This window comes from Pleurodeles waltl, chromosome 9, assembly GCF_031143425.1.
Source record: "Pleurodeles waltl isolate 20211129_DDA chromosome 9, aPleWal1.hap1.20221129, whole genome shotgun sequence".
Classification (NCBI taxonomy): Eukaryota; Metazoa; Chordata; class Amphibia; order Caudata; family Salamandridae; genus Pleurodeles; species Pleurodeles waltl.
In genome coordinates, this window is record NC_090448.1 from 58458575 (window position 1) to 58474906 (window position 16332).

Below are 16332 nucleotides of genomic sequence, written 5' to 3' on the forward strand. Positions count from 1 at the left end.
AAAGGCATCCACTACCTCAGTCCTTGGCAGGATGAAGCACTCTGGGCACAAAGCCCCCTCCAGGACCAGTGGAGATAGGCATCCACTACCTCAGTCCTCATCAGGATGAAGCACTCTGGGCACAAAGCCCCCTCCAGAACCAGGGGAGAAAGGCATCCACTACCCCAGTCCTTGGCAGGATGAAGCACATTGGGCATTAAGCCCCCTCCACAACCAGTGGAGAGTGTTATCCACACTCCCCAGGATAAAGCAGTAGGCAACCCACCCACTGGAGAGACTTGAGAGACTGTGGCTTTGCACTCCCCAGGATGAAGCAGTGGGAAACCCACCCACTGGAGACACTTGAGAGACTGTGGCTTTGCACTCCCCAGGATGAAGCAGTGGGCAACCCTCCCACTGGAGACACTTGAGAGACTGTGGCTTTGCACTCCCCAGGATGAAGCAGTGGGCAAACCACCCACTGGAGAGACTTGAGAGACTGTGGCTTTGCACTCCCCAGGATACATCAATGGGCATGGAGCCCCCTCATGGAGCTGGCGTTGTGCACTCATCCGGCTGAGGTGCCCCCCCTTCCCTTCCCCCTGAGGTGCCTGTTTTTTTCCATCTGATGCCCCTGCAGTGTTCTCTCCGTTTTGATCCGGTATCTTGTGTGGGCCTCGCCCATGCATTTTGGGCCCAGTGGTCCACGGACTATATTGGTGCAGTACCTGGACTTGAATTCTTGGTGTACATATCTGTTTCTAGTGTATATAAAATGTTGACTAATGGATTTTACATTTGTCCTTGCGTTCTTTCAGGGAGGGTTGGGAGGGGTATAAATGTAATGTTTCAGCATGTATTGGTCTGTGTGTTGTTGTGGGTGAGGGTAGGGGTGGGGGTGTTGCGTGTGTGTGTGTCACTCTTTTTTCCCTCCCCCCTCCCCTGTGTTGTAGGTGCAGTACTCACCGTGGTCGTCGCCGCCGTCGGTCGAGCTCCTGGTAGAGGAGCAGGAAGACAATTGCAGGGAGTATTTGGTGTTCAGGCTCCATGGCGTCTTGGTTCCTCGTGGGTTGTGTAGAGGTGAGTGTTTCTCCTACCAAGTCCTGTTTCCGACGTGTTTTTGTTTGCGTTGAATCCGCCCCAGAAAAGGTGGCGGATTGGCCTGTCATAATAGTGTGGGGGGTACATTGTCTTCCGCCTGACTGTTGCCCGTGACCACCATGCTGTTTGTCTGTACCGCCGTGGCGGTCGGAGTGTTAAAGTGGCTGTCTATGTTGGCGGTTTCCGCTGTGGTCGTAATCCCATTTTTTTTTTACGCCAGCCTGTTGGCGGTATTACCGCCGCTTTAACACCGACCCCCAGGGTTGTAATGAGGTCCATAATCTATACAGCAGGTATGCTTCCCATAGTGAAATGTTTGAGCCGCCAGTATATCCTCCCTGATTCGACCATTTAAGCACCCAAAACCTAGCATAGACTGGAATCTTACAAATTGCAGATCATACCTAGATCGAACACAATGGGAGAAGGTAGCATGTCGCTACAATCAATCTTTACCTGAGTTGGGACTAAGCGATGATTAAAATCCCCTAAAAGAAGAATTGGGGGGAGGGGGCTCCCAGGGCCTCCACCAAGGACGTAAGATCCCTCTGGAAGTCCTCCACGTCTCCTTATGGGTCTTATTCTGAGTTACATAAATGTTAACAATTATTAAACTTTTAAGGTGATTACTTCCATTATACAAGTCCAGATAGCAATTCAGGATCCACAAGGTACTGGTTTGAATTATTCTTGCTTCTCTAATACATTTGGTTGATATCAGTGTCATTAACACACCTTTTACCCGCCCAGGTCCTGCTTTTATTCCATCTTTTACAAAGTCCATCAATTCACTTAAGTGAAATTGATCCCCCGCCAACCAAGTCTCCTGTAAAGATATTAACACATTTTTCTCCCATATTCTGGTGAGATAAGATGTACTCCTCAAATTTCATAAACCATGGACATTCTAGGAGACAACTCCGCTGGTGGCGGGTGGGGCCTTTTCCTAGTCCGCACCCCACATGAACCAGTACTTTACCTATCAACGCTTAGATGCACAAATCTACCTCGAAGTGGGATTGGATCTAACATTACTTGTGTAGAGTGGGAAGGGATGGTTATCTCAAGAGAACCCTTAATATGATCCTCCAAGCAGGTAGGAGTCAAGTTTATTTCTGGACCAATTACCATGTTTAAAGGCACAGAATTAAACCTGTGTGGGTGGCAAATACGGTCAACTCAAGCTGGGTGTTTTCAACCTCTGTTGCAATTCTTAGGCCAAGTTTATTGAGCTCTTCACTAGCGCCCAAAACCAAACCCACAAACAATTGAGAACTGAAAGTAACTTTGGCAATTTCTCTTCCTTCTTAGGTCTCTCTAAAGGCTACTTGGTATATATCCCTTGTAGTTATCTCCTCTAAGGCCTTGCAGGCAGAGAAAGCACTTAACAAGTTTGACCTATTCAATGGCTTCCATTGAGTAGTTTTTTCCCCTTCTGGGTCACATCCAAATACAAAAACGTTACTCGAGTCCATACGGGAGATTGGGGTCTGCCATGGGCTGTTCCTAAGTCTATGTGACAAAACACTAAAAGTTCGTGGTACTTCTTTACAGTAGGGTTGGAGGAAACATCTGCAGCAACACAAACCATACTTCTGGATCCTTTGGAGGCCTTGGTTCCCTTTTTATGGCCTTGAATGCTACATCCTCTACTGCTGGACCTTGGACATAACTGAAGCTTTGGGGTAACCTCCTTTACCCAACCCATAGCTCTTTTTAACACACCCTCTTCCCCTAAGAATACTCTCCTTTTCATATGTTGATTATTTGCAGAGTGTGTGTGGATCTCTTGATCTGGGCGAGAAGCCTTTGCTTTTTCCCCTTACCCCTATCTTTCCTAAAGCCAATCCCCAAACCAGCTATGATTCCATATTCTCACTAACATTAGTCATCTTGACACATACTTAATAGTGTTACCCTGTACTCCCCCTTGGACCGGCCCGCGTCACCAGGCATTGAAGTGTGTGAGGCTACCGGCTTCACTAGCAAAGGCATGCAGGAATTAATAGATTTGAGCTCAGCCAGAACCTCCTTAAATGTACCAGCCTCCGATTTCAGAGACACATTTGTGGCTGGTGGGGATTCTAGAAGGCTATTTAGGGTTTTCTGTAATAATAGGAGCACATCTGACATCGGAAAATTGGCAATTAATGAGGAATCCATGTTCGCCAACAAAGAGGCCAGGGTCCCTTGAACACCACTGTGAGGCAGCCCGCCAGCCAAATCAGGCATTGCCATCAGCACACTCTGGGGTGCTGATTACAGAACCTGCCCTGGGACTAATACTCTCCTCAGAGCCCCCCACTACCCTTCTGCCCTCTTCAGAGCTCAAAAAGCTCAGTTAAGATGGTCAGAACAAGCAGGGAGGAGGAAAGACGAGGGTATATTGTTCCAGCGTTACCATTTAAATACAAAACCTCCTTTTCCTGAGAATCACGTAATTCCCACAGCCCTCTGCCTAAGGATGATGAGAGAGCCCTTTTTGTAGAGCCTTGTATTTCAAATGGCTTAATGTGCTTTCCCACAAAATCCTTTATTAAATCAGCCAAAGTCTTAGCCGACTCCAGCTACCAAAGAGCAATCCCCACACATCACGGAGACCGCATCGTGGAGAAGGGGTACATTAGACTTGCGGCCTTGCAACACCCTGGTTTCAGAAATGTTGACTGTAGCTATCTCATTCCTTTTACCTTTCCTGGCCACAGAGAGCTTGGTGCCCCTTTTTCTTAGGGGAAGGCATTTCCAACCAACCTTAACACAGAACACAAGGAAATGGACCACAACTCTGCAAACATTTCCTGGTCAGCCTTGGTTGGTACAAGTAGTTTCGCCTCCAGGCTGCTGCATCCTCCCAAGCACCTGCAGTGGGGCTGCCTGCCTCACCTATGGCTCCGTTCACCATCCCTTCGATCACTTTAATCAAAGAGGATTTATTACTACCATTCCAATGGTACTAAAAATTATGCAGCTACTTCTCTCAGATCAGGAATTACAACTTAGAGGAATTCCCAATGCTGACCTATGAGAGGGCTAGGCCTCACAGTAATGTAAAACGACTTTATGAGTTTTTCATTACTAGGACATCCAAACTTAAAAGTATACGTTCCGACTTTTACTTACAATGATCGTGCCTTATGGGCAACCTAGGGCCTATCTTAGGGGTGACTTATATGTAAGAAAAGGGGAGTTCTAGGCTTGGCAAGAGATTTTAAGTGCCAAGCCAGGGTGGCAGTGAGACTGCACACTCACGCCCGGCAGTGGCAGGCCTGAGCCCTGATTACAGAGCTAAGTAAGTGGGTGGCACAATCAGTGCTGCAGGCTCACTAGTAGCATTTAGTTTACAGGCCCTGGGTATGAGGTATACCACTTTACAAGGGACTTATAGGTAAATTAAACATGCCCGTTGTGGATGCACCAATATTATCATGTTTTAGGGAAGAAGCACATGAACTTTAGCACTGGTTAGAAGTGGTAATGTGCTCACAATCATAAGGCCCAAAAAAAGATACAGCAATAAAACAGAAGGTAAGGGCTAAACATCTGGGGTAAGACCACCGTAAGGATGCCAGCTTTAACACTGCTGCTGAGCAGTAAAGATTCTGGGAAGCCTAATATTCGCCTTAATGTCTTTAATAAAATCCAGACTTTCTTTAACATAGTCCAGAAAATCGGATTCTTTGACAAGACACAGAGGCTTCTAGTATACCCGATGTAGCTGGAAACTCTGGCCATTTCTTGAATAACAAGATTTGTAAGAGTACTATGTCTCTCACGTTTTTAATATTGCCTTTTCACCTGCTCAAAGGGTGTATTGTGCAGGTGAAAAATATCTTGCAAATTGTGAAAAACATTCAATGTCAGTGTGGAAACAAGGGGCCCTACATGTAGCTCCCCACTTCCCAATGGCATATATAGAAGTACTGATATCTGTGGAATGGATACCTCAGGGTGCAGGGATACCAAGGTATTCGTCCAAAACTTGTGATCGGGCCATTTGTGCCCACTAAATTATTTCTGGAGGTCACTCAAGAGGGTAGTTAGCATTCAAACATGAGATTAGGCTCTGGAGCTGTCAGCCCCCGAGCCATGTCATGTGCACAATTAAGGCATTATTCCAAAGTCAAACCGAACAGTCCAGACTTCAGAAGATTCGGACCTGCAAGACGACTACATTCTGCCCACAAGATATGGGTTAAGATGTTCCAGACTCTACGACTTTGAACGCCAAAACACCTGCTTCCCCATGGTTTTGTTGTTACAAGGCATGTTGCATGATCCAATGTAGTGTGGCCAACCCCAGGTGCCTCACTGGCATGTTCCAGATCTTTATCTATTGTGCAATGGAAACTAAGTTCTAAAAAATGTTCTAGTTCTACGTGACCGGCAATGGCAGAAAGTTCCAACACTCTGATCAAGCAACTCACAATATTGCACTGAAGTTCTGCCTAACACATCTCCCTTTCCTTGCCTAACATGTTACGTGGTACACCTCATAGAGGTATGCTGCTTATGCTGCACCACAGGTACTTATCACCCACCCTTCCTTCCCTTCCGTGACACCTCAGGACAGCCAGCGGTCATGCTGCTCTTTGGAATCTCAAATACCAACACACCCAAAGCCACTATCATGTCACCTTTATACAGAAAAGCTGTGTTTCAAGAAACTTGTATTTCCAGAGCACCTGCCTGACGACTACACACTTTCCATCAGTATAAATGTGTTGTCGTTTAGTATTTAATGACTGTAAACAGGTTTCTGAGTTGCCTAAACATTGACCCTGAAGGTTATGACTAGGCCTATTTAGGACCTGACTTTTACTATTAAAACTGCACTTATGAAATTGTACTTGGATGGGGGTACAATATCACTACTCGATAGAGAGCCATATTGACCCCTGACATTTATCCGAGCATTACTGGATCTCTGGACAATTTGTGTAATTGTGTCATCAGAAGCCCCAGGAATAATTCTTAAAGCACTATGTGCCACTCTCTGGTGTCTGTAGTCGCAGGACCGGTCTGTTACTTTACCAGAGTAGCAAACATTGACGATTCTTATTTCGACATATTAAACTCATCTGGAATAACTGAAGTTTCAAATTACTTTGATCGTGCGTACCACAACAGCTTTTTCTACCACTTTCTCCAGTCTCTTCCAATGAAACTTTTTTTTATGGCGCCCATGAGCCTAACTCTTGTTCTATTCTTTTTTAAATAAAATATATTTTGTTACTTAGGCTGACATTATCTCTGTTACGTGTAGACCCATGTATGGAGAAAGCTGGGAATTGCAAAATAATCACATTTGCGCAAAGAAATAGCTACAAACCGCAAAACGTACATTTGAGATTAGGTACAGTTCGCCACTATATCCATAGCTTTTAGGCGCACTGCAGACCAAGATGAACGACTTGTAAATCTAGGATTTAAAGAAGGTATATTCCTTGCATTCGTGCGTTGGTGTTATTTCTCGAAACAACCGTGTAATTCGATTATTGTGCTAATTTGGTTTCTCTAACGTGTTTTTTAAAGTAATTACTCACACTAAGTTATCAGACGTAAAGAATCCTGAATTGCCTTCTCTTTTCTTTGCGCTATTTGGAATACAAAAAACCTGAAGGCATATTTAACTTTTTCTCCATTATCCCATCTCACTGACCGCTCCCGGACTAAACAGACTGAGTCCGATTCTGCAAATACACACCAGCAACATTCCCTTCTGGCATGGATGCAGATTGACGAAATTTTGGAGTTCATGAACGTATTGCAGTTTAAACATCATAGACTTTACAGGTTTCCTGGCATCCGCTTGGAAACTATTTCTGAAACCATTCTCATGTGACTCTATACACGCATATATATTTACAGAATAAAACAGTAGCGCAAGTATGCATGCACTTCTGACTTTTTACCTAATCTACACGCGGAAATTTACCGACATGGAAGAAACATTGTTGTGCAGAAACTCCTTCCCATTCTCCACCTTTTAGTAAATCTACGTTACCCTTCTAATCCTGAAAAAGCTCCAACCTTTCTAGAGTGTGAAGGAATCAGAGCAACTCGTGAGTGTTTCCAAACTCACAGGGCATTCTCCGAGTGCAACTTCCAATCCCTGCCCACTCCCTCCCACGCTCGCCAATTTACTCACATGAACATCTGTGTTAATAAATTCATTTCTGCGTTCAAAAATGACTTTACATCAGAAACTGCTGGTCGGGGAAATGTGGAAGTGAATCTTAAGGCTTAATACACTCGAACTACGACCACACCTTAAATCCAGTTATTCTCAGAGAGGCGTACAGTGAGCTCAATAGGTACACCCTTTGGCTAGGCTTTTGGCAGAAAGTCAGGGCTCAGGGTTGTAATGCAGCAAAATTCATGGGTTAGACTTAAATTTCAACCAAAAGTTCATACAAAAGAGTAAATAGATATTTTAATTAGACATCACAAAGAGTTTGTTTGGTGAAAACTGGCAGAATTGAGACAAAAATACCCTCAGCCATTTTCTATGGTGACTCAACGATACTTTATGATAGGTGTCTCTTCAGAGGTCTGAATGAAGGATACAATTGTGTCTGCGAGGGTCATTTATAGAGGAATTCTCATCAAGTGCCAGGTTGGTACGTGGGTGGATCTAGTAACCCTGCAGTGGAAAAGCTCCCCAAGGACTTCAATGAAATTATAGAGCTTTGTTCTCTCCAGCAAAAAATCACAGGCGATGCTTGAAGCTCAATAACAGACCTCAGTAAACCAATCACGAGATGAGGAAAAAGCTACAATACAAAGCTGTTGTATCTACATTGTCTTGAGTGGTTGCTGGTTGCAGATAATGTCAAAGCTTGCTCAGAACATTCAAAGTGGCTCAACAAGAGTCTTCAGTGAAGAACTCAGGAAAATAAAACGCCTGAAAGCAAAGTTACTTTTCAATCCATAGAACTACAAAGATAAAGAAGCCAGGATCTACTTTTTTAGAGCACCCTGAAAAGAAAAGAGACTCCACTGGGACACAAGAACTGCACAGGTCTGCGATTGCATCCAGGCTTTCAATTCCATGCCACTCCCATTACTGAACACTATTACACCAGTAAAGAAAGGCTCAGATATGTACAATGTTGCCAGTCCTTTTGGGCAATCCTAGCTCCCACTTTTGACTACCCTGTACGTACATACCAGCTGCAAGCCAATCGTATGCAAACATCTAATCTGCAGCGTCTATTTGAAAAGATTTACCAAACCCTGGACTCAACTCAACTCAACTCAACTTAATAGTGTTGTAACATGGGCATTTTTATTTAACATTATTAAGTGCTGTAGTGTGCTTTTGAAGCAGCAGGACTCTTCAATATTCTTGCAGAAGCTTCAAAGATATCTTTGTGCTCTGCGACACAGTCATTGGCTGCTCCATGTGCACCCAAAAATCATCTTGGAGGGTGTCACTAAATGTCAACTCAAACACCAACATCATACTCCATGGTCAACAGAGTCAGCAGAGGTAGGAGGTAAGGGTGCCACCTGTTCTTATACCTACTGTCTTCGCAGTCACTGTCAATCCAAATAAGGTCCTCTCCTAAGCTCTCCAATGCCGCCTTAGCAATCATCAAGTACTACTGATATACTTACACAGGAGACATAATTACACATTTGGCGGATCTGATATTAGGTAGCAGGCCTTAGCTACCATAATTAAAAAGTAACTTTATAGAGTTAGCAAATCAAAGGTCTTCTCTTCGAATCAACACACCACTGGAGAGAGATGTCAAGAATATTACTGTTCTGTGTCAGAACTGATGATCAAGTGTCTATCGGTCATATTCATTGGTAAAGTGACAGAAACTAACTATTTCACTTACTCACCATGATTTTTTAGTCCGCAGGTTTCTTTTTCTGTATAAAAATACCCCTAACCATCAATTAGTCCCAGCCTCGACGTGCCATCGTACTCCCTGACAACCTGTGGTCCACATGTCAGCCAATGTAACATTTGTCAAACACAGGCAGAGCCGAGGACTGCATAAATGACTTCTGGGGAACTTTGGTTGATTGTTTTATATTGCTATTAAATTAAATTCTGCTGCTCGGGTACACGCTGTGTTGGGATATTATGAAGTCTTTTGTTGAATGAAAACAGAAGGCATGCAGAAGAAGATCATCTCAGTATATCGATTCCATTCCACTGCTTGAGCTTGCAGTTTCAGATAACCTTACATACACCATACAAATAATGCAATGGAATATTTGCAATTTTGCATTTCAAGTCTGATATATCTGTATGTTCATTTTCCAGGAACTTTATCTTATTGGAATTGAATCAGTCACTGTTTTGTTTCTTTGCGAGCTACTGCATAGTATTATCAACGAAAGAAGAACAGACAGTTGATTTTGTTCTGAGAATACTGCAAACCTGATGTCAGGCGCTGGCACACACACAAAAATGCCTTTGGCATTTTATCTATCGGCTAAGGGCAGGCTGACCTCTTCTCTCGGTTTTACACGTTGCTTAAACAGACCAAGAACATTTTAACCTGATGATGAAAGTAAAAATAATGCCATTTAATTTATACGAAAAAAAAGCTAACACATAGCATAACTGTGTTGTGTCAAACCATTACCCAGAACGTAATTGAAACATAAAATAAATGCAAAAAGTCAATGGGCAGGGTTAAACTAAAATTTTTAAATAAAATCCGGAAAAAACTGTCAAACATGGGTAAGTTTGTTTTGAACGCAGAACCCAATTCACAATGGCAAACTTAAACTCCAGATAATAATAAGATAATAACATTTTAATATATAATATAAATTGATAAAACAAAATTAATTTAAAGTGTTTATTATTAATCAGGAAATAGTCAAATACACTTTTACAGCACATTAACTCATCAAACTAAATGTGCACTAAATAATAAAATAATTTAGATATACTAATTTAATTAATAAATATTATTTTTTATAATATAAAAAAATACTCTCCCAGTAAGAGTATTATTTTTTTATTTATATTTACAAATTAGAAAGCTTGGTGGAAAGTTACACTTTCAACTTAAAAACAATTTTTTTTTAAAAGCTGATTTAAAAAAAAATTAAGTTTATCACTGGGAGTGTCTTTTCCAGTATCAGTGGGTAGACATTAGGAGTGGGTGGAATTTTTAATTTTGGTGGCGGAATTGGAGTAATTTAGTAATTCCATGTTACTCACATAATATGGAATTATTAATTAATTCCACCGATCCACTGGGGGAATTGCATCCGCACTGTAAGTGGCTGAGAGAGAGCAGTCCCTCTATTTTTAAAAAACACTACTTTAAACTGCAGTGATTTTTAAACATAGAGGGACTGCTCCCTCTTCCAGCCCTGAGTAGTGCACATACCCCTCGTGCTCATACATAAATATGTAAGGGGACCTGGGGTATACACTGGAGTGGACACCCCTCAGTGCCCTTACATAATTATGTAAGGGCACCGAGGGGCATGCACTGAACTGTAGTGCACTGCACTGAAGGGTATGTACTGCACTGTAGTTCACTGCATACCTCTCGGTGCCCTCACATAAGTATGTAAGGGCACCAAGGGGTAAACACTGCACATGACGGTGCCCACTCTGCCCCCTTAGTGGAAATCCACAGAATTTTAAAGTAATTCAGAGGAATTCCGCAGAATGAAACTCCTCCAGTTCCACCCACCCCTAGAGGGCTGTATTTTAACACCTTTAGGGCTGTAGTAGTTGTTAGAATTGTATTTTGTGAATTACAGTTGTCTTACGTGGTTTTGGGTGTGTGTTGTTTATTGCAATGCTCCCCCCAAAGCCCTTCTGAAATTTCTCTAAACCCCGCCCATTTAGTAGTAATTCTCTATTTTCTCACTACTCTCCCTCGTCTCTCTCCACATTTACTACTTACTACGCCTACACACGAAGAGATCTCAACTACCTTGGCGAAGATTTCCACACAGAAAAGATAGGAGTGTCAGGAGCAGAGTTTTTGGCATAGGCTTGTGAAGTGTATTTGTAGCAATTGAGTAGTACTACTCAACTTATTAGAAAATGCAGTTTGTGAATCGGGCCACAAGTGTGTTCCATCATCTTTTGATACAGATTTCCTGTCACTTTCTGAAGCAGTGTTTTCCAAAGTCCCATTCAATGATGGCAATTAGATAATGAATCAGTACATTTCTTTGTGTCACCACTAAATTCCAAACAGTGACCCCCAATGAAAACGTTCTGAATAGGAGAATAAATAATACACGTCTTATGAAGTAAACTTGAAAGCAAAATGCAGTTATTCAACAATTACTTTTACCACCAAAGTGAACCTTTTGCCTTCTTGACATTCTTGAAATAACTACATTATATAAGATGATAAAAACACATGTAGCTCAAATACCTTTTTACAGACTTTTTTTTGCAACAGAACTTCTGATATTTTCACTACATAATGTAAAGTACTTGACATGCCCTGCACGACACACAATACTATCTGTTTGGATAGCAGGAAATTAATACAGATGTACTTTCACATGGTGAGAATAATATTAGTAAATATTATATATATTATGATTAATTATTCTGCAGAATGTCTAGTGCTTGATTTTAAAGAAATACTAATTAGGTTTCTACAAGCTCTACATAATATTTAATACTGCAACCAAAAAAAGCAGAACATGACAGTAAAGGATTGGAAATAAACAATGCAGATCTTAGGAAGGGTATAGTATGTGCTCCTCCTACCTGAACGGAATCCAACACCATTCCTGCCATAACCATGCCAAGGCCGGCCAACAAGTATGGAAAAATGACCTGCACGCCAATGGCTTTAGCAGACTCTTCTTCCAGCTGTGCCATGACCACTTTCTTTTCAGCTTGCTGCTTCTGAGGGACCACAGGGCCATCATCGCTCTCTGTAGTGCCAAGTTTTCTGTCATTATGTTTACTCTTTTTCTTTGCTTTATGCCTGGACTGCTCTCCACTTTTAGACCTGCCCTCTTTTTTCCTTTCTCTGACGTCCTCACTTTTCATAGTGATCTGGTGAAGTTATATAACTCTAGGGAGACAAGAAAAGAAATATGAGCATAAGGGGATATTACTGTGCTCTCTTCTTCTAGCAGGTGTATTATGGAGCACTTGCTTTTACGAAAATGTCCTCAGCTCCTTTTTATGTTCTGCAGAAAAACACACAATTTAGAGACTCAGGAACCCTGAAGGAGTTATAAAAATAAAGGATTTTTAAAGCGAATGACTCATATGAGACAAAGTAGAAAAACGGAATGAATGCCAAGTGTGTATACTTTACTCTAGCCGCTACCACTGCTAGACAGGAGATATCAGATACGGTAGACTAGGCATTCATAATCAAGGCCTACTTTAACCGCAGGAGAACTTCGTAATTTGTTCCAACGGAATTTGATACAAGTGCTAACGATGTGCTGGACACTCTGCTAGCGCTGTCTTTCAAGTTCCAAGACTTTGTACTATGCCTTTTCTTAGCTCCTTCTTCCCAAGATGGGAGATCCTTTTGGAGTGCCAGCAGCAAAGTTTTACTTCTGTCACATGCCCACAAACAGTAAACAGATTTACTTTAGTTCCACATGTGTTGTCTTCATGGCATAATCAAACTGAGACCCTCATGCCACTCTCACTCCACTGGACAGCAAAGTCCACCTAAGGGTTAGTCAGTGAAGTAAAATGGAGACTCTACCATTGTTCAAGCTCCTTCCCATTGCCACTTCATCTGTCATTTAGCCTTCTTCTATAACATGAGCAGCTATGCTGATGATAACCTCATCGGGCTCTTCATACTAAAATCTGACTTGCTAGAAAATGCAACAATGTGGAAAAAACAGAGTCCTCAGATTTATACAAATACACCCCCAATCTAAAACCCAGCATATCATTAAAAAACTGCTACACAAAAACATACACTATAAGGTCACGTTTAAATTGGCTCAAACAAACACAACAGCACACATCAGTTTCCAAACAGAAAGATGTACCCTGACCATAAGATACAAGGGCTAGAAGACAGGTTGTTTACGTCAGCCTCTGTCACAAGGGGAGTGGCTTAAGGACTGGGTCATACCATCTGCAAGCTCTATAGGTGAGACCCAGAAGAGGAACGAGGACTTAAGTTGGGACTTAGCACACCTCCTCCCATCCGACGGATGTTTAATAAAAGTTCCTTGTTCCCTTTTCTTGGGTTTCTATGGGAGTGGGGAGGACTTACGGATAGAGTATGTGGTGGGCTACTATCCTCCTTTTTTAAATACCCAAGGATTAGAATATTTTACTGATAACTGTCCTTGGCAGCATCCATATGGTGGTCCCCTGAGTAAAGATTGAGATACCCAAATAAAGATCAGGCTCTAATACAAAGTCCCAAGGTCCCAGTTTCCAGGAGATGTAACATACATGTCTGAAAACTCCAACAAGGCGTGCTGCGTAGTCCCTGGAAAATGAAGGTTTCACATTTTTGAGTTAGGGAGATAGCAGTTTGTGCAACAAATGAACACACATTCTTCTGAAACATACAGGTAACACACACACACACACACACACACACACTCCCACTTCAAATCAGATAGGGAGTGAGATCCTGCATGGGCACTGCCAGCCTCAGCCACCACATGCTCTCTATTGTAGTCTTTGTTTAATCGGTTCCAAAGAGAGCAAACTGACAATAAAAAAACTAGCCAGACAGCCAATAATTATCTTTTCTATCACCTTTCAAAATACTTTATTCAGCTACTATTTAAGCTGTAAAAGTCACAAATTTACAAAACACATTAAACAAATTAAAATACAATAAAATAAACACGTCCTAAAAAAATTAAAAAAAAGAAAACCAGACCTCCATTACCAAAACGAGCTTCAGAGTACATATTACATAAATTAAAACAGCATCATTGTCCACCAAATTACCCAACGCAAAAAAAACTGCCGTATTAGAGATGCATAAAAAGAACAAAACAATACAAAGTGGAATATTCTTTGTTCTCCTGGCAACTGACAATGACAGTGAGGGAGAGAAGGAAACCAGGTGCCTTTTTGAGGAAAAGCCACCAGGAAGAGTATTGTTTTACGTCAAAACCGTATCATTAAGAATGTCTGTTTTTCATTGGCAATAAGCTGTAAATAAAGAGCTGGGTGCGATAAATAATCATAAGCGACTAAGGGCCATATGTACAAACACATTTTCCCATTGACACAGAATGGGAAAAACCCTTTGCTACATCTGGCACTAAGGGCCATATGTACGAACATATTTTCCCATTGACACAGAATGGGAAAAACCCTTTGCTACATCTGGCCCTAAGAGTCACTCCACTTGTTGAAACAGGCCGAGTGCTTCCAAAAGTTCCTTAATCTGACTCGTTGGGATGGGAGCTAAAATATCTGGATTAGTATAAAAAGCAGGAGTACCCAATCCTTCAAAACTTGTCGTGATATATTTTAACCAAGGGATATCTTGGTTCTCATCAAGAGTCAGACAATCCCTCATTATGATTCAACAAAGCTGCGCCTCAGGGTTTGTCCGTATCCTATGCCACAGCATCAAAGGCTGCAGCCCAATATAATCTCTCAGATTAGAAAGCCCAACCTCTTCATGACAAAAAAGCAGCCGGGGTGGACTGAGGAACCACCAGCAACCTTCCTAGAAAATTATTTTCAAGCATTTGAAGAGCTTTGCTGTTCATGTAGCCCCAAACCCCGCCCCAAAAGTGGCCACTAGGACACATATGCTTTTAAAAATACAAATAATTTCTCTCGTCGGCTTGTGGCCCAGCCACTTGGAGAATCTAAAAACAGCACCTACATATCTAAATCCCTGAACAAGGGCAGCCGCCGAAGCACCCTGGAAATTATCCTTTCCCAAATCCGAGCAGTATGTCGCACCAGGAAAGGTAATTCCTCACCCAGTCTCAAGACCCTCATCAATAGTTCCATCAGGAGTCTATCCAAATGCTTCCCCTGCAGCATCGTTTCAGTTATCCATTTAGCCACATATTGAATGTGTACATAATTCAGTTTCTGAAAGTTTCAGTTCCCCTTCCTCCTGATCCAACTTTAAGACGTCACGAGTTACACAACCTCTCATGCCCACCCAGACCAGGGATACCAAGAGGCATTTGGAGTTTGGGAACGCAGCTTGAAGAAAGGGGATAGGGAGTTCTGGATCACATAAAGACATCTGAGAAGGAACACCATTTTGGCAACAGCAACCTTCCCCATGGTGGACAGGGGCAAGTCAGCCCAAAATTGAACAGAACAATACAGTACCACCAACATTCTCTCGACATTACAGGCATATTGTATCTCAGGCGTTGCAGCCACCATTATGCCGAGGTATGTAAATGTATCTTTTCCCAATGTTAGCCAAGGTCTGGCAGCAATCTATTGGGGTCTGTGCCAAGGCACCTAGGGGAAATATAATACTCTTACTCCTATTAGATTTCAATCACCCCACTCTACCAACATCCTGTAGCTGTGCTATTAATGATCGTCCAGATTCCCCGGCCTCTTCAATGAAATAGGTCATCATCAGTATAAAGCGAGAGCACATGGGTAGCGTCCCCCAATCAGATCCCCCAGTCCTCCCAACGCCCTCTGAAGCCCGTTGGCAAGCGGTTCGAGTGCCAACTCAAAGTGGTGAAAGTGGACATCTCTGTCTGGTGCCTCACTGTATCCCAAAGGTCCTGACACCACTCCCCTGTTTCAAACTAGAGAACTGAGTTTCAAATAGAGTAATTTAGCACAGGGACGCAAATTCCTTCCAAACCCCATCCATTTCAACACCTCCATTAGGTATGGCAACTCCAGAGTATCAAAGGGCTTGGCAATATCCACCGATGCCAATAAGAGCTCCTCCTTACAGTCTTGCACAGTGTCATACATGAGTTAAACGCGTCAAACTGAAGGCTGTTATACACCCAGCTATAAAACCTCACTGGTCCTCCTGGACAAAGTGGTCAATCACATGTCTCAAACGCACTACTCAAACTTTGCACAGGTAATTGTCTATAGAATGTGTCCTTGGATGGGTCTCCTCCAGATTTCACCATCATCCATGAAAGACCCTACCTGATTGACAGGGACAGTACACCCAGAGTTCGCACCTCTACAAAGACCTTCAACAGTTTCTCTGTCTAAAGGACGGTGAATGAATGATAGAAATCTATTGGGAAGCCATTGCTGCCCGGAGTTTTATTTGGGGACAGTGTCCTCAGGGCACTCCTCAATTCCTCCAGAGTGATGTCTGGCTC

General features: G+C 42.5%; 1 protein-coding gene across 3 annotated transcripts in view; it reads right to left on the reverse strand.

Moving 5' to 3' along the window:
• SLC41A3 (solute carrier family 41 member 3) overlaps positions 1 to 16332 on the reverse strand; it is a 283615-nt gene that overhangs the window by 198170 nt on the left and 69113 nt on the right. For all 3 annotated transcript variants that reach the window (XM_069206274.1, XM_069206276.1, XM_069206275.1), the window contains one exon: positions 11804 to 12116. In XM_069206274.1, the coding sequence (XP_069062375.1) occupies positions 11804 to 12091 (288 nt within the window). In that variant the 5' untranslated portion in view covers positions 12092 to 12116. The remainder of the gene's footprint in view (positions 1 to 11803; positions 12117 to 16332) is intronic.